The sequence below is a fragment of the Oncorhynchus tshawytscha genome, linkage group LG14, assembly GCF_018296145.1.
Source record: "Oncorhynchus tshawytscha isolate Ot180627B linkage group LG14, Otsh_v2.0, whole genome shotgun sequence".
NCBI lineage: Eukaryota > Metazoa > Chordata > Actinopteri > Salmoniformes > Salmonidae > Oncorhynchus > Oncorhynchus tshawytscha.
In genome coordinates, this window is record NC_056442.1 from 46,899,503 (window position 1) to 46,918,399 (window position 18,897).

Below are 18,897 nucleotides of genomic sequence, written 5' to 3' on the forward strand. Positions count from 1 at the left end.
TCTTGCCATGACAACCACAGAAGTGCAAGGATGGGTTCTTGTATGACATAGCCAATGGAGACCTTTTTATTTTTTAAATGTTTTATTTAACCCTTCGTTTACCGGGTAAGTTGCCTGAGAACACATTCTCATTTTCAAGTCTCTCCCACTTTTATTTGCTAGGCCCAATGCTTTGAAGTTGATTTTGTATAGAGATGAAATAGAGATATGCAACCCACCTGGATCACATGCTTTAAAAAAAATTGCTGACGGTTTACTATTCATTGGGAAATATAGATCCTAAATATAGATCTAAGCTAGCTGAAATTAAACTTCTTGCCATTGCTAAATCAAGTGACCTTTCTTGGCTTTGTATGAAAGTGATAATGCCCTCGAAGCCAGTGTTTGGAGGATATATTGGCACGGTTTACCAATGTAACAACACCCGTGCCAATATATCCTCCAAACAATTCTCTGGCATTATCACTTAACCATGCTTGAGTTGATAGAGTTTACCCAGATACTTTTTGCTCTAGTGATTTCGCTTCAAACCATTTCAAGATTCAAGTTATTAATCAAGCAGCATTTGAAAAGATGTGCATGAGATTTGAATCAAAGCACGTTATTTTTAAGCAATGGACTTCCAAAATCTAAGATTAAAAAAATGTTAGCAAATCACTGGTGAAGTATAATCAGCTGTTTGAATGCAGTCAAACGGTGAATGGCTCACAACATCCCATTTTTACACATGAAAGAGAATTGGGACCCTCTGAGGGGAAAAATGTACAATATGATCAGGCAAAAGATAAAGTTCTGGGGTATTGACAAATTATGACATGTTGTGTCAGTGAAGTGGCTTGTTCTAAATGGGAATAAATATACAGGTCAAAAGTCTTTGATCGTTACCAACGTGAATGACAATGTTCCAGAATTTAGCAAACTCTTCCTACTATTTCTTTGATTATCAGCCTTATGACACGTTGGGTCTGAGTAGGGATTTGTTAGCATATGAAGTTGCTGTACCTAACCTTGCCCCTGCCCCAAAGTTGGTATATAAGGAAAGGCTTATAGATTTTACATCCTACTACTCACTCAGTTTCAAAAGCAGCATGTGTGCTCCAATGAAGCATTATCTTGGGGATGTCCTTGCACGTCACAGTTATAATGAATAGGTGTTCTAATGTTGTTTCCACTGGGGGAATTCACATAATGTACTGTAAGTTGCTTTGCATAAGTGTCTGCTGTGGCATATTGAAAAAAGCAGTTTGAGTCATATCTGGATTGTAAATGTTTTTAATACAAATATGAATTTTATAGTCTCTTCAAGTGTGATATCTTCAAATTCTTGTCATCAGTAGATTCCAGCTTCAAAAAGCTGTTCCCTCAAGAATGTGTCTCATTTAACTTGTGGTAAGACAACTCAAGACATATATTCCTAAAACAAGCTAAATAGTCTAACACAGCTAGCACTTGATCATTCTTAAAATAGGATAATATGATTTTTATTTGTAAATTTTACCCCCTTTTTCCTCCCCAATTTCATGGTGTCCAATTGTTAGTAGTTACTATCTTGTCTCATCGCTACAACTCCCGTACGGGCTCAGCAGAGACGAAGGTTGAAAGCCATGCGTCCTCCGAAACACAACCCAACCAAGCCGCACTGCTTCTTAACACAGTGCGCATCCAACCCGGAAGCCAGCCACACCAATGTGTTGGAGGAAACACTGTGCAACCTTGGTTGGCGTGCACTGTGCCTGGCCCACCACAGGAGTCGCTGGTGCGCGATGAGACAAGGATTTGTAATCAGATTTGTAATTTTTGCAATGTTAAACTAAAAATAGCTATTCTATGGGCACAGCCGAAGAACCATTTAGCATCCATTTTTCTAAGCGTGTACAACCTATAACTGTCTTCTATTCCTCAAGCCACATAAACTCACAACTTGGTCATATTAGGTTGTTCTAAGTTATCATTTGCTTCAAATTCCCAGTTGTCGATTCCGTTAATGGAGTGGAGGTGGTGTCCCTTCATGTTGTGGAGGCAGTAGGAACAATGTGCAGTGGCCACGGGCACCACTTTGGAGAAGTTGGAGAAGTTCACTCTGTACTTGCCCTCTTTACTGCGGGAGATGATTGGCAGGAAGCTGTAACCCCACATGATCTCCTGAGGGATGAAGGAGGTCCTGACCTGGCAGGCTGAGCTGGTGGTCTCGGCTGTGCCGTCCAGAAAGACCACCAGCTCAAACTCCTGCTTATGGAGTGTGTCCACTGCCATCTCAAAAAAAGGGCTAGCCTTGTCAATCACATGGTAGAGTGTGAGAGGGCACACAAAGAAGAGGTTGTCCTTCCCAGCGTCCACCATGAACTCAATGTTCACCTGATCCATGATGATTGTCTCCCCATTGGGTTTGTTGGTTGTCCTCAACAACTTGCCATAAATCTGGCTCCCGATCATCAGGGTCTTGCGTAAGTTGGCCACTCTTATCATGAGGCAAAGGAAGTCCTTCTTAGGACAGATGACAGCTGTCTGACTGAATGTGATGGTCTTGGCCCTTTTCTTAGGGATGGAGATCTTGGCCAGGATGATTCCACACATGAAACAGTTGATGATAGAACCTATGAGAAACTGGGTAATGATGAGGGTTACAGCACCAGAACAGTGAGGGGTGATGACGCGTATACCATACCCGATGCTGGTCTGGGTCTCCATGGAGAAGAGGAATGCTGTAATGAGATCGGAAACATTTTCCACACAGTACTTGTGGCCTTTTGAGGGGTTCTGCCAGGTCAGGTCCCCGTTGCTCCGGGCGATCCAGAACCACAGTAGTCCGAAAATGAACCAGCTCAGGGTGAACGAGACGGTGAAGAAGAAGAGGACAAAGCGCCAGCGGAACTCTACGAAGGTCGTCCAGAAGTCCACGAGGAAGGCAAACTGGTTGCCGCATTTCACATTACCAAATTCAATGTTGCATTGGCCATATTTGGTCACCAGCCGGGTTCGGCGGATTCTTCGCTCCACCAGGTGGTCCTGGATGCGCTTCCTGATGCCAAACATCATTTTCTAGGTCCTGTCTTCTGTTAGAGATAATAAGAATATGTTTGTGAAATAGTTCATACTTCAACTAATTGGGTTAAACTGACCTTCATTTTCATCAAAATATCATTATATGAAACAACTCACCAGCACAAACACCTCAGTAGTCTATGATCAATGGAATGACTTCACATACCTGCCCCAACCACATTTCTCTACTTACTAGCAGTTGCTGTGCATCACTTGCACATTTTAATATGAACTTACATTTTGTAATCCTGGGCACATGCCATAGTTAAGACCCAGATGATTTTACCGTTATCCATTAGCCTTTTACTATGTTTAAATCAGTGATTTTGACTGTAAAAATACTATTTTGTTATTTTAGGGGGAATTGGTGTAATATCTTAACAAATATTTAATATCAATAGGTTTGTTTAGTTTGGTGTCTCTTGCACAATGCTAGACCTGGTTTATGTGCGTTTAGCTGAATACAATGTTAGACCTGGTTTACTGGAGTTGAGGTGCAGGGGTAGACCTGTTTTACAGTTTATGGATATTTAGGCTTTGGCACATGTAGACCTGGCTTAGTTGGCTAATTGAGTTCAAGAACAGGTGCAGACTTTGGTATGTAAATTGGAGCTGAAGTATAGGTGAAGACCTGGTTTGTATAAATATTGGGGCTGAAATGCAGAGAAACAGCAATTTTTCTAACAATTATGGCTTGCATGTAGCAGTAGACCGGTCAAAGGTCACAGGACTAAGATATGCAAATAACAGGGTTGGAATGTGCAGCGAATAGGTGGATATAGGTTACTGTTGGTGTCTTGGAGAATATAGGCGGAGTAACAAATAGTGCATTTAGCATCAGGATATGGGTGTATGGGTACTTGATTGTATAAATATTAGGGTTTAAGTGTGTGGGTAAGTGGGCTGAGGTATATACTGTACACAACATGACCAAAAGTATGTGGACACCTGCTCGTTGAACATCTAATTCCAAAATCATGGTCCACCCTTTGCTGCCATAACAACATCCACTCTTCTGGGAAGGCTTTCCACTAGATGTTTTAACATTGCTGCAGGGACTTACTTCCATTCAGCCACAAGAGCATTAGTGAGGTCGGGCACGGATGTTGGGTGATTAGGCCTGGCTCGCAGTCGGCGTTCCAATTCATCCCAAAGGTGTTCAATGGGGTTCAGGTCAGGGCTCTGTGCAGGCCAGCCAAGTTCTTCCACACCGATCTCGACAAACCATTTCTGTATGGACCTTGCTTTGTGGTCGGGGCCATTGTCATGCTGAAACAGGAAGGGCCTTCCCCAAACTGTTACAACAAATTTGGAAGCACAGAATCATCTAGAATGTCATTATATGCTGTAGCATTAAGATTTCCCTTCACTGGAATTAAGGAGCCTAGCCCGAACCATGAAAAATAGCCCCAGACCATTATTCCTCCATAACCAAACTTTACAGATGGCATTATGCATTGAGGCAGGTAGCATTCTCCCGGCATCCGCCAAATCCAGTTTCGAACGTCGGACTGCCAGATTGTGAAACGTGATTCATCACTCCAGAGAACGTAATTCCACTGCTCCAGAGTCCAATGGCGGCGAGCTTTACACCACTGATCTTAGGCTTGTGTACGGCTGCTCGGCCATGGAAACCCATTTTATGAAGCTCCGGACAAACAGCTGATGTTGCTTCCAGAGGCAGTTTGGATCTCGGTAGTGAGTGTTACAAACGAGGACTAATTATTTTTACATACTATGTGGTTCATCACTCGGTGGTCCTGTTCTGTGAGCTTGTGTGGCCTATCACTTTGCAGCTGGGCCGCTGTTAATCCTAGATGTTTCCACTTCACAATAACAGCAATTACAGGCAGCTCTAGCGGGGCAGAAATTAGATTAACTGACTTGTTGGAAAGGTGACATCCTATGATGGTCCCATGTTGAAAGTCACTGTGCTCTTCAGTAAGGTCATTCTGCTGCCATTGTTAGTCTATGGAAATTACATGGCTGTGTGCTCGATTTGATACACCTGTCAGCAACGGGTGTGGCTGAAATAGCCGAATCCACTTTGCAGGGGTGTCCACATACTTTTGTATATACTGTAGTGCAGTTATTTGGGCTGTGGAATAGAGGTACATATAGGCAGAGCTGTAGCTAAGAATAAAACATATATTCTTTACATACTTTTCAATATAAAAGATAAATATGGATCATGTTAGGGTTACTAATGGCATTTGATTTGCATAGTGGCATGCATGTCTGGGAACAATCTGGGAACAAACAGGTTAGTTAAGGCCTAAAATCATTCCAAAAATAAAGTTATTGTTGAAATATATCACTCCACTAGCCCAAATCAGTCAGATAACCATAACCTACCTAAAAGCATCCTGATCTAGCCTACTACGACCACATATAGTGGCTTGCAAAAATATTCACCCTACTTGGCATTTTGCCTATTTTGTTGCCTTACAACCTGGAATTAAAATTGATTTGTTGTGGGATTGTCATTTGCAAATCATTTGATTTACACAACATGCCTACCACTTTGAAAATGCTAAATATTTTTTATTGTGAAACAAACTGAAAACTTGAGCGTGCATAATTATTCACCTCCTCAAATTCAATACTTTGTAGAGCCATCTTTTGCAGTAATTACAGCTGCAAGTCTCTTGGGGTATGTCTCTATAAGCTTGGCACATCTAGCTACTGGGATTTTTGCCCATTCTTCAAGACAAAACTGCTCCAGCTCCTTCAAGTTGGACGGGTTCCACAACAATCTTTAAGTTATACCACAGATTCTCAATTGGATTGAGGTCTGGGCTTTGAATAGGCCATTCCAAGACATTTAAATGTTTCCACTTAAACCACTTGAGTGTTGCTTTAGCAGTATGCTTAGGGTCATTGTCCTGCTGGAAGGTGAACCTCCATCCCAGTCTCAAATCTCTGGAAGAATGAAACAGGTTTCCCTCAAGAATTTCCCTGTATTTAGCATCATCCATCATTCCTTCAAATCTGACCAGTTTCCCAGTCCCTGCCAATGAAAAACATCCCCAGAGCATGATGCTGCCACCACCATGGTTCACTGTAGGGATGGTGTTCTCGGGGTGATGAGAGGTGTTGAGTTTGCACCAGACATAGCGTTTTCCTTGATGGCCAAAAAGCTCAATGTTGGTCTCATCTGACCAGAGTACCTTCTTCCATATGTTTGGGGTGTTTCCCACATGCCCTTTGGCGAACACCAAATGTGTTTGCTTATTCTTTTCTTTAAGAAATTGCTTTTTTTCTGGCCACTCTTAAAGTGGTCCTATGGACAGATACTCCAATCTCCCCTGTGGAATTTTGCAGCTCCTTCAGGGTTATCTTTGGTCTTTTTGTTGCCTCTCTGATTAATGCCCTCCTTGCCTGGTCCTTGAGTTTTGGTGGGTGGCCCTCTCTTTGCAGGTTTGTTTTTGGTGCCATATTCATTCGATTTAAAAAAAATGGATTTAATGGTGCTCAGTGAGATGTTCAAAGTTTCAGATATTGTTTTATAACCCAACCCTGATCTGTACTTCTCTACAACTTTATTCCTGACCTGTTTCGAGAGCTCCTTGGTCTTCATGGTGCCGCTTGCTTGGTGGTGCCCCTTGCTTAGTGGTGTTCCAGACACTGGGGCCTTTCAGAACAGGTGTATGTATACTGAGATCATGTGACAGATCAAGTGACATGACATGACTGGTTGTAGATTGCACACAGGGGCGCTTTATTTAACTAATTTTGTGACTTCTGAAGGTAATTGGTTGCCCCAGATCTTATTTAGGGGCTTCATAGCAAAATGGGTGAATACATCACGCACCACTTTTTTGTTTTCTATTTTTTAAAATTGTTTTAAACAAGCTATTATTTTTATTTCACTTCACCAATTTCGACTATTTTGTGTATGTCCATTACATGAAATCCAAATAAAAATCAATTTAAATTACAGGTTGTAACGCAACAAATAGGAAAAATGCCAAGGGGGATGAATACTTTTGCAAGGCAGCCTGTAGCTGCATATAGGGCGGCAGGTAGCCTAGCAGTTAAGAGTGTTGAGCCAGAAACCAAAAGATTGCTGGGTCGAATCCCTGAGCTGACCATGTGAAAAATCTGTTGATGTGCCCCTATATTGTACTTGCTCCTGTAACTCACTCTGGATAAGAGCATCTGCTAAATGACTAAAATGTTAATTATATAAAACTGTCATAGTAACAACTGGTAAGGTAAACTCTTTGATGGATGGTCCCTGGCAAGAAAATGTTCTCTGAATAAATGTGGCCTGTGTTGCTGCCAAGCTATGCCAAATAGTTGGATGGTGGTGCGACTGTTAAGTCCTAAATGACCAGTGCAGTAAGCTTTGTTCCTACGCTCAAAGCTATGAAATGTCCTTTATTTCATAAACCGAAATCCGATAGTCACACACGGTTCTTTGTTGAGAAGCTTTGGATCTCACAAAGCCTTTCACACCTAATCATGATTCCCCCCCAATTGTTACTGTAAGGTGATATAATGAATGCCAAGATCATTTGAGATTTACTTTGATACAATGCTTGGCTGATGCTTTTCAATAATATACTTTTGAAATAGAGCGATCATTTTATTAGTACAGTGTGGTTCAGTTGTCACTAATAACTCTTCAACAAGTAATGATTTGCCCAGGAAAACATTATAATCATTTATTTAAAGGTTGTGCAATCAATGCCAAGGGGAGCCATTTCCACCCTTGTAATCATCCGTTTGTGATTAAATGCAATGTTATTCACATTTTGATCTTTCAGCCAATTAAATAAATCACTCAATATTTACACTGATAAACGTAGGCACATGTTGTATGATTTACTTCTACGGTGAGAGTTCAGAAAGTCAGCTACTTCTTTTCCCCTTTTGGAGAGAGACCGTCCCGACTGTACATTTCTCATATAACAATAGCAATAAAAAAATGTCCCTCTCAAGACCATTTCCTTTTAATGTTAAAATCCTCAACACTATACAAGACCACAAACTAACCCCACTACACACCCACCTGTATACAAAGTTTGTAGTGGGGTCAGATCAGTCATATAACATACAATAACAAACAATATGTTTACTGGCAGACATGCCACTCTTCACTCATAGGGTTTTTGTAAACAACAACGTTAGCGGAATGTCAATAAAAAAATATATGTGGCACTGTTGTTAAGGGAGAGTAGCCATAACGGCAAGCTCACCTTAGCCTCAAAGGGGGTACATATCAACATAATTGACGTCATTATTACACTGTTATTATAATGGGAGAATACAAAGCAAAGTTTTCCCTCACTGGATGATAATGGTCCAACTAAGATGATGTCCTCACTCAAGCTGAGCTTACCTGTCAGTGTGTAAACTGTGGAAATCCAAAATTGTGTTGCACATTGGTTGCCCTCTGTCGCTGTCTCTCTCAGCCTGGTCTCTGGTGTGTCCTGTACTTGGTGTTCTGAGACCTTTCGCAGTGCTACACCTGTGTGCTTTTATAAACCCTTGTACTGGTGGGACTGGAATCACTTCAGGTGATGTTGACACGCACACAAACATGAAGTACCTGTACCGCCCTCCAGCAGGGCTGTTGAGTGGGTATGAGTTTACCCCACACAGCGCAGGTACCCAGGGCCAGCCTGAATACCCTGTGTTACACCACCAATGTCTGCACACACACACACACACGCACATGCACGCACACACACGCACACACACACACACACGCACAGGCACACACCACAGACATGCTTGTATTTAATGTTGAAGGGGTAAATAAAGATGTTATACATTCATGCTACACACACATCAAATCAAACTTTATTTGTCACATGCGCCGAATACAAGTGTAGACTTTACCTTGAAATACTTACCTAAAAGCCCTTAACCAACAGTGCAGTTCAAGAAAAGTTAAGAACACATTTATTTATTTAATAAAAAGTAACAATAAGATTAACAATAATGAGGCTATATACAGGGGCACGCGTACCGAGTCAGTGTGCAGGGGTACAGATTAGTTGAGTTCATTTGTACATGTAGGTAGGGGTGAAGTGACTATACATAGATAATAAACAGAGAGTAGCAGCAGTGTACAAAAAGGGAGGGGGTCAATGTAAATTGTCCGGTGGCAATTTTATTAATTGTTCAGCAGTCTTATGGCTTGGGGGTAGAAGCTGTTGAGGAGCCTTTTGGTCCTAGACTTGGCGTCCGGTACCACTTGCTGTACGGTAGCAGAGAAAACAGTTTATAACTTGGGTGACTGGAGTCTCTGACAATTTTATGGGATGTCCTCTGACACCGCCTATTGTATAGGTCCTGGATGACAGCAAGCTTGGCCCCAGTGATGTACTGGGCCATTCGACCTACTACCCTCTGTATCGCCTTATGGTCAGATGCCAAGCAGTTGCCATACCAGTAGGTGATGCAACCGGTCAGGATGCTCTCGATGGTGCAGCTGTAGAACCTTTTGAGGATCTGGGGACCCATGCCAATATTCTCCTGAGAGGGAAAAGTTTTTGTTGTACCCTCTTTACGACTGTCTTGGTATGTTTGGACCATGATAGTTCATTGGTGATGTGGACGTCAAGGAACTTGAAACTGTCGACCCGCTCCACTGCAGCCCCGGCGATGTTAATGAGGGCCTGTTCGGCCCACCTTTTCCTGTAGTCCACGATCAGCTCCTTTGAGGGAGAGGTCACATTGAGGGAGAGGTTGTTGTCCTGGCATCACACTGCCAGTTTTCTGACCTCCTCTCTATAGGCTGTCTCATCATTGTTGGTGATCAGGCCTACCACTATTGTGTCTTCAGCAAACTTAATGATGGTGTTGGAGTCGTGTTTGGCCAAGCAGTCGTGGGTGAACATGGAATACAGGAGGGGACTAAGATCACACCCCTGAGGGGCCCCAGTGTTAAAGATCAGCGTGGCAGACGTGTTGTTGCCTACTCTTACCATCTGGGGGAGCCCCGTCAGGAGTCCAGGATCCAGTTGCTCAGGGAGGTGTTTAGTCCCAGAGTCCTTAGCTTAGTGATAAGCTTCGTGGGCACTATGGTGTTGAACACTGAGCTGTAATCAATTAACATTATTCTCACATAGGTGTCCCTTTTGTCCAGGTGAGAAAAGACAGTGTGGAGTGCGACTGAGATTGCATGGATCTGTGCATCTGTTGGGGCGGTATGCAAATTGTAGTGGGTCTAGGGTTTCCTGGAGGATACTGTTGATGTGAGCCATGACCAGCCTTTCAAAGCACTTCATGGCCACCGACGTGAGTGCAACAGGGTGGTAATCATTTAGGCAGGTTACCTTCACTTCCTTGGGCACAGGGACTATGGTGGTCTGCATGAAACATGTCGGTTTTACAGACACGGTCAGGGAGAGGTTGAAAATGTAATTGAAGACATTTGACAGTTGATCCTCACATGCTTTAAGTACACATCCTTGTAATCTGTCTGGCCCAGCTGCTTTGTGAATGTTGACCTGTTTAAAGGTTTTGTTCACATCGGCAACTGAGAGCGCTATCACACAATCATCCAGATTAGCTGGTGCTCTCATGCATGCTTCAGTGTTGCTTGCCTTGAAGCGAGCATAAAATACATTTAGCTCGTCTGGTAGGCTCGCGTCACTGGGCAGCTTGCGTCTGTGTTTCCCTTTGTAATCCGTAATAGTATTCAGGCCCTGCCACATCCGACAAGCGTCAGAGCTGGTGTAGTAGGATTCAATGACTTCTGGTTGGGATGTGTACGTACAGTCACAGTGGGGACAACATCGTCGATGCACTTACTGATGAAGCCGATGACTGAGGTGGTGTTCTCCTCAATGCCATTGGATGAATCCCGGAACATATTCCAGTCTGTGCTTGCAAAACAGTTCTGTAGTGTAGCATCCGCATCATCTGACCACTTCCGTATTGAGCGAGTCACTGGTACTTCCTGCTTTAGTTTTTGCTTGCTAGCAGGAATCAGGAGGATAAAATTATGGTCAGATTTACCAAATGGAGGGTGGGGGAGAGCTTTTTATGCATCTCTGTGTGTGGAGTAAAGGTGGTCTAGATTTTTTTCTTCTCTGGTTGCACATGTGACATGCTGGTAAAAATTTGGTAAAACAGATTAAATTTGCCTGCATTAAAGTCCCTGGCTAATAAGAGCACCGCTTCAATTTCTTCTTTGCTTATGGCCTTATAGAGTTAGTTGAGAGTGGTCTTAGTGCCAGCTTCGTTCTGTGGTGGTAAATATATGGCTACGAATAATATAGATGAGAACTCTAGATAGATAGTGTGGTCTACAGCTTATCATAATGTGATCTACCTCAGGTGAGCAATACCTTGAGACTTCTTTAATATTAGACATCGCGCACCAGCTGTTATTGACTAATAGACACACACCCCACCCCTTGTCTTACCAGAGGTAGCTTCTCTGTTCTGCCGGCGCATGGAAAATGATGCTAGCTCTATATTATCCGTATCATTGTTCAGTCACGTCTTGGTGAAACATAAGATGTTACAGTTTTTGATGTCCCGTTGGTAGGATAATCTTAATTGTAGGTCATCAATTTTATTTTCCAATGATTGCACGTTAGTAAGAAGAATGGATGGCAATGGGAGTTTACTCGCTCACAGAGGGATTCTCAGAAGGCTGCCCGATCTGCGGCCCCTTTTCCTGTCTTTTCTTCAGATGTGGATCTGGGCCTGTTCCAGTGAAAGCAGGACATCATTCTCGCTGGACTCGTTAAAGGAAAAGGTTTCTTCCAATCCGCGGTGAGCAATCACTGTTCTCATGTCCAGAAGTTATATTCAGTCATAAGAGACGGTAGCAGCAACATTATGTAACATTATGTCACAACTGCTTGTCAGGTCTTCTCCTGCTCCTCCCGCCCTCTGGTGCTCGACGCTGCCGGTCTACTAACCACCGGTCCTGGCAACCCATCATTACACACACCTGGAAACCATCATTATGCACACCTGCACCTCATCATTAGACACACCTGAACTTCATCACTTCCCTGATTACTCCCCCTTTATCTAGCACTGCGTGGTTATAACCCATAAGGCAGTATCCTGTGTTCATGTTCAGATGCTACTCCTGTTCGTGTAGTCACTCTATGTTCGTTATTATAAAACTCAAAGACAGCACCTGCTTCTTGACTCCCTGCATCTTTGTTACAGAATACTGCCTCATTAAATGGAAGCTGCAGTCAACTGAGACATCTCCCAGATGGTCGCCGAGCAGGAAGACCTACTTCGCCAACACCACGACCAGCTGGAGCAACTGGGGGGTGAGCACCTACTCCAACTACGGCAGGATGGCCAGACCGCTGCGGAACACACACTCACCTTCCGTACAGTGGCAGCATCCAGTAGATGGAATGAGCCAGAGCTCCACACCTTATTCAGAAGAGGATTGCGCAAAGAGGTCCAGACGGAGTTGGCATGCTGAGACGACACCATCTCCTTGGACGCACTCATCTCAATGGTCATCCATCTGGATAACCTTCTTCGGGAGCATCACTTCTCTCCTACCTTCGTTGACCATTCTGATTCAGAGCATAACCCCATGGAGGTAGGGGCCACATGCCTCACTGCACCATCACCTCCAAGAACAGCTACCCTCTTTTTTACTTACCTGGAATTGCGGAGTGCCTACAATCTGATCTTCAACCGGGAGAAGGATGAATGGAAGATGGCCTTCAGCACAATTTCTGGACACTATGAGTATTTGGTGATGCCTTATGGATTAGCCAACGCTCCGTCTGTGTTCCAGGCATTCGTGAACGAGGTATTCCAGGACATGCTTGGGTGTCAGGTGGTCGCTTAATTAAAAACTTTAGCTCCGTTGCCACAACTCTCTCTGCAAGGGTGGTCCCCATAAGTTGATGTGGAGTCCTGCAGCTGATGAGGCCTTCCGCCTACTGAAGGGGAGTTTCACCTCCGCCCCATTGCTGAAATTCCCAAATCCTTCACTGCCCTTCATGGTGGAGGTGGACACCTCAGAAGTGGGTGTGGGAGCTGTCCTATCACAATGCCAAGTAACCCACACAAATTGTATTCATGTGCCTATTACTCAAAAAAACTGTCTCCGTCTCCTGCAGAGAGGAACTATGACGTCGGCGACCGGGAGCTCTTGGTGGTGAAGTTAGCACTAGAGGAGTGGGGACACTGGCTGGACGGCGCCAAGGTCCAATTTCTCATCCTCACTGACCGTCAGAACCTGGAGTACATACGGACAGCGAGGTGGCTGAACTTGTGATTCGGGAGAGGTCTCTGTCCTGGGTGCACCCATCATTCTGCTCTTCCGAATTGTTACACTCTTGTTTGTGTATTCACTCTATGTCAAATCAAATCAAATGTTAGTTGTCACATACGCCGAATACAACCTTACCGTGAAATGCTCACTTACAAGCCCTTAACAGATAATGCAGGACAAGAAATAAAGGTAAGAAAATATTTACTAAATAAACTAAAGTAACAAAAAAAATGCATAACAATAAAGAGGCTATATGCAGGGAGTACCGATACCGAGTCAATATGCGGGGGTACAGGTTAGTCGTGGTAATTTGTAAAGTGACTATGCATAGATAATAAACAGCGAGTAGCAGCAGTGTCAATGTAAATAGTCCGGGTGGCCATTTGATTAATTGTTCAGCAGTCTTATGGCTTGGGGGTAGAAGCTGTTAAAACTTCTTCGGGAAAGGGGGCAGCATTTTCACTTTTGGATAAATAGCGTGCCCAAATTCAACTGCCTGCTACTCATCCCCGGAATATAAGATATGCATATTATCAGTAGATTTGGATAGAAAATACTCTGAAGTTTCCAAAACAGTTTGAATCATGTTTGTGGGTATAACAGAACTTATGTAACAGGCAAAACCCCGAGGACAAACCATTCAGATTTAATTTTGAGGTCACTGTCTTTTCAATGAGTTTTCATTGGGAAACCAGATTTCTAAGGGACTTGTTTGCATCATTTCCTACCACTTCCACTGGATGTCACCAGTCTTTAGAAATTGGTTGAGGTTTTTCCTTTGTATAATGAAGAAGTATGGCCATTTTGAATGAGAGTCACTTGAAGTGGACTGTTTGAGAGAGGTGCATGACCAGAAAAGTTGCGTCAGTTTGTTTTCTTATGGTATTGAACACAAATCATCCTGTCTTCAATTTGATCGATTATTAACGTTTAAAAATACCTAAAGTTGTATTTCAAAAGTAGTTTGAAATGTTTTGGCAAAGTTTACAGGTAACTTTTGAGATATTTTGTAGTAACGTTGCACAATTTGGAAGCTGTGTTTTTCTGGATCAAACGCGCCAAATAAATGGACATTTTGGATATATATGGGCGGAATTAATCGAACAAAAGGACCATTTGTGATGTGTATGGGACATATTGGAATGCCAACAAAAGAAGTTTGTCAAAGGTAAGGCATGAATTATATTTTTATTTCTGCGTTTTGTGTCGTGCCTGCAGGGTTGAAATATGCTACTCTCTTTGTTTACTGTTGTGCTATCATCAGATAATAGCATCTTATGCTTTCGCCGAAAGCCTTTTTGAAATCTGACATGTTGGCTGGATTCACAAAGAGTGTAGCTTTCATTTGGTATCTTACATGTGTGATTTAATGAAAGTTTGATTTTTATCGTATTTTATTTGAATTTGGCGCTCTGCATTTTCCCTGGTTATTGGCCAGGTGGGACGATTGCGTCCCACCTATCCCAGAGAGGTTTTAAGGAGCCTTTTGGTCCTAGACTTGGCACTCCGGTACCGCTTGCCGTGCGGTAGCAGAGAAAACAGTCTATGACCAAGGTGACTGGAGCCATTTTTTGGCCATTCCTCAGACACCGCCTAGTAAATAGTATGTTAGTTCATATTAAACTCACTGACTGCACCGGCTTCCTGACTCCCTGCGTCTACGTTACACTGCTGTTATCAGACTCTTCTTATGATTACTAAATACTGCACAATTTAAACGCTTGCCCCCCCCATTCCCCAATACACATGTAAATATTGGACTATAAATTGTGCCTTCCTGTACTATACGTATGCTAAAATGTATTATTCTATTGTACTGAGCCATTTACTTTATGTTCATATTCTTATCTTTTATTTCTTATTGTTGTAGCATTGTCGAGAAAGAACCTGCAAGTTGGACAGTGTATACCATACACTTGTCTAATTAAACTGGAAAACTATGTCAAGAGGAAGCACACACACACACACACACACACACACACACACACACACACACACACACACACACACACACACACACACACACACACACACACACACACACACACACACAGAAATACAAACACACACACACATGAGGAAACATACACACAAGAGGAAATACAAACACACACACACACACACACACACACATGCTTGTATTTGCTTTTGATGGGGGAAATAAAGATCTTGAATTGTAGCCACATTTTGTGATAATACGTATGCCACATGAGTAGTATCTGCTGGCAGTGATTGTAGATTGGTTGTTGCACCATGTGAGGCTTTTATAGTGGTTAACGTTGGATGGTTGTCTGGTGCGTCTTGATGTTCAGTACCGGTGTGCTGTTGAGGGAAATGTCAATGAGGATTAGCATAAGAACAGGGAAGGGCTTGTCACCTGATGCTATTCCACAGCCCATTGGCTCAGCAGCATTCATAATAAAACAACACAATGAGGGACTCACGTGCCAGGCCTCTACCGCAGATTCATTACAAATCCATTGCTTTTATTGTTGTGTGTGTGTTAGGCGACTCTCAACTGTATGCAAAAGGTTTTATTGTCTTCTCAGGAATTCAGCATTCTCTGTGTGGCTTTTGACATCCCCCATTCTGTCTCACTTTCTCTCTTTGAAGCAGAGATTCAGTTGTCTTTACTTCCTGTAGGTCTGATATTTGATTGTTAATAGTAATGCTATTGGTCAACAAGATTTTGACTGAGATTCATTGTCTCTTTCTCTTTGTTCCTAACTTGCACTGGTGAGATACACTCTCTCTTTCTCTCTCCACCCCAGGGACTCTTGAGGCATGGCCTTTTCAGACTATGACGTATCTCTCTCTCCCCCTCTGATCATGCCTAGAATAATGCATTGTAATGCTAGTATTTTCTTGTAACTTAAGCATTATGCCTTATTTGTGAATCCGTTAATTTTACAATTATATTAAAACTGCACTATGCAGAAATCGCTACGCCATTTCCTGGTTGTAAAATTCTAATAGTTTGTCTAATTTTAGTTTATGTGAAAAAAAACAAGCACCTATAGTGCAGAGAATTATTGTGCCATCTAATCTGCTATAAAATATACTCTCCATAACCACAAATGTTGTATTTTCAGCTGTTTGAAGCTGGTGAACAAAACTGAAAGTAAAAGATGCTAAACAAAACTTCAAAACAGATCTACCTGTTCTTAGACTTGCTTTAAATGAGAATGACAGATCTATAACTCACTGTTCTATGTGAATTTGGTCAGGTTACCCAAAACGTTACAAATTGCAGCTTTAAACAATACTTGCTTTGTGCATAATACTTCCTTTGACCATTTCTTGATATTTGTCATCTAAGCTCATAATACTTCATTCATTGTCTCTTTCTCTTTGTTCCTGACCTGTGTGTGTGAGTGTGTGTGTTTGTCTAGGGCAACCCCAGAAGTGATGCTTATCAACTGTACGCAAAATATTTTATTGTCTTCTCAGGAATTCAGCCTTCTCTGAGTTGCTCTTAAATATTATTTTTCCCTACGTGTGTGTGTGTGTGTGTGTGCGCGCGGACCAGAAGACCCCATAAGAATCGTAAAAAATATAACTGGGGACATTTTGATAATCCCCACAAGGTCAAATGCTATTTCTATGGGGTTTAGGGTTAAGGTTAGAATTAGTGTTAGAATTAAGTTTAGGGTTAGGTTTTCAGGTTAAGGTCAGGGTTAGGGTTAGGAGCTAAGTTTAGGGTTAGGTTTAGGTTTTCAGGTTAGGGTCAGGGTTAGGTTTAGGGTTAAGGTTAGGATTTCAGGTTAAGGTCAGGGTTGGTTTAGTGCTTAGGGAAAAAAGGATTTTGATTGGGACTGAATTGTGTCCCCACAAGGTTAGTTATACAAGACTGTATGTGTGTGTAGAGGTCCAAACCCCTGACCTCAAAGAAAGGCTTAGTCTGAATATTTCAATGCAGACCTCTCTCTCTCCCCTTGCTTGTCACCCCCACCCCCTCCCTCTCTGACTGCAGTGTTGTTGCAGTGAGACTGTGTAAGAGACGCATGTGTGTGCATACTAACTCATGGAGTGCTGTGCCTGCGTCCCTCCTGTCTAATCCAAACACAGACCTGCTGCCTACTCTCCTATTCTTCTAAATAAAGCAGAGTAAGCATTGAGCTGTTATTAAAGGTGATGGAGACAGATGGAGCCTGTTGTTTACAAGTTCAACTGAATCACTGGCCTATCAGCCATGACACCCTGAACATAGTCAAGAGAGATGGAGGGAGGGAGAGGAGAGGAGGAGTGGATGACTAACAAATGTGTAGTAAGATCATTCATCACTGTCTGCATATATCATATATCTAGTCGGAGGTCATTAGTGGGTGGAACAACACATCTCTCAGATTGATGTAGCATCTCAGCTTTACATTCAGTAACACTCTGTCTAGACTCAGAGAGGTTAGAATGCAGCTCCACAGAAAGATGTTACCGATGTCCACAGAACTGCTACTGGTGGACCACATGCAGCTCTTCAGTCTTTGAGACAAGTGACACTCCATAGAGTCATCCTAGTAGATTTCCACGTTGAAAGCTAATATATACTGCAAGTAAGGTATCCATTATTTATTATTTGGCAGCCCAAAAGTATCATCTCTTTGAACCCGGTCAAATGTTGGGGGCTGTTGGAGGCATCATACATTGATTATAGTTCTGAGTAGATACCGTTCTCTGTCCTCACCAGACCTATCTAAGAGCAGAGATTACATTGATGAAAAATGTATTGTGTCGGTCGACAAGGCAAAGTGGAGGAGAGCCGTTTTGTATAATGCCCTGGTGGCATCCTAAAGTCATGATGAATTGATATCTCCCAATCTGTCACCCATCTCAGTCAGTGGTGACGTTGATATTCAAACATCCCAGCAGGCTGTAGGCCAGTTCTCAGTCTTATTCAAATCTGTCCTGAACACAACACAACACCCTCGGCACCTCTGGCTGTGAGAATGATAACCCCTCCTGTTTGAAGAGCACAGTGCAATAGCAATACATCTAGAGCTCTTTCTCTGTGATGTCACCACATGAAACACATCTCATATTCTCTAATAGTGGGATTAAATTTAGATGATGTGTGTGGGTTAGTTTAAATTCATATGCCTGTTTTTCTGCCTGTCTCTTTGTCTGTCACATATGGTCACACCTCACACACACATCCATGGAAACACACTCATCCAAGGAAACACACACATCCATGGAAACACACACATCAATGGAAACACACACTTCCATGGAAACACACACATCCATGGAAACACACACATCCATGGAAACACACACATCCATGGAAACACACACATCCATGGAAACACACTCATCCATGGAAACACACACATCCATGGAAACACACACATCCATGGAAACACACACATCCATGGAAACACACACATCCATGGAAACACACTCATCCATGGAAACACACACATCCAAGGAAACACACACATCCATGGAAACACACTCATCCATGGAAACACACACATCCATGGAAACACACTCATCCATGGAAACACACACATCCATGGAAACACACACATCCATGGAAACACACTCATCCATGGAAACACACACATCCATGGAAACACACACATCCAAGGAAACACACACATCCAAGGAAACACACACATCCATGGAAA

General features: G+C 42.7%; 1 protein-coding gene across 1 annotated transcript; it reads right to left on the reverse strand.

The window, feature by feature from the left end:
• Positions 1 to 1,639: 1,639 nt before the first annotated feature.
• On the reverse strand, positions 1,640 to 8,531 carry LOC112267619 (ATP-sensitive inward rectifier potassium channel 1-like). The gene is made up of 2 exons (XM_024445818.2): positions 8,390 to 8,531; positions 1,640 to 3,053 (listed from the first exon to the last, which is right to left on the reverse strand). Exon 2 carries the CDS (start codon positions 3,034 to 3,036, stop codon positions 1,915 to 1,917), a length of 1,122 nt encoding a protein of 373 aa, XP_024301586.1. The 5' UTR covers positions 3,037 to 3,053; positions 8,390 to 8,531; the 3' UTR covers positions 1,640 to 1,914.
• Between the last annotated feature and the right edge of the window lie 10,366 nt (positions 8,532 to 18,897).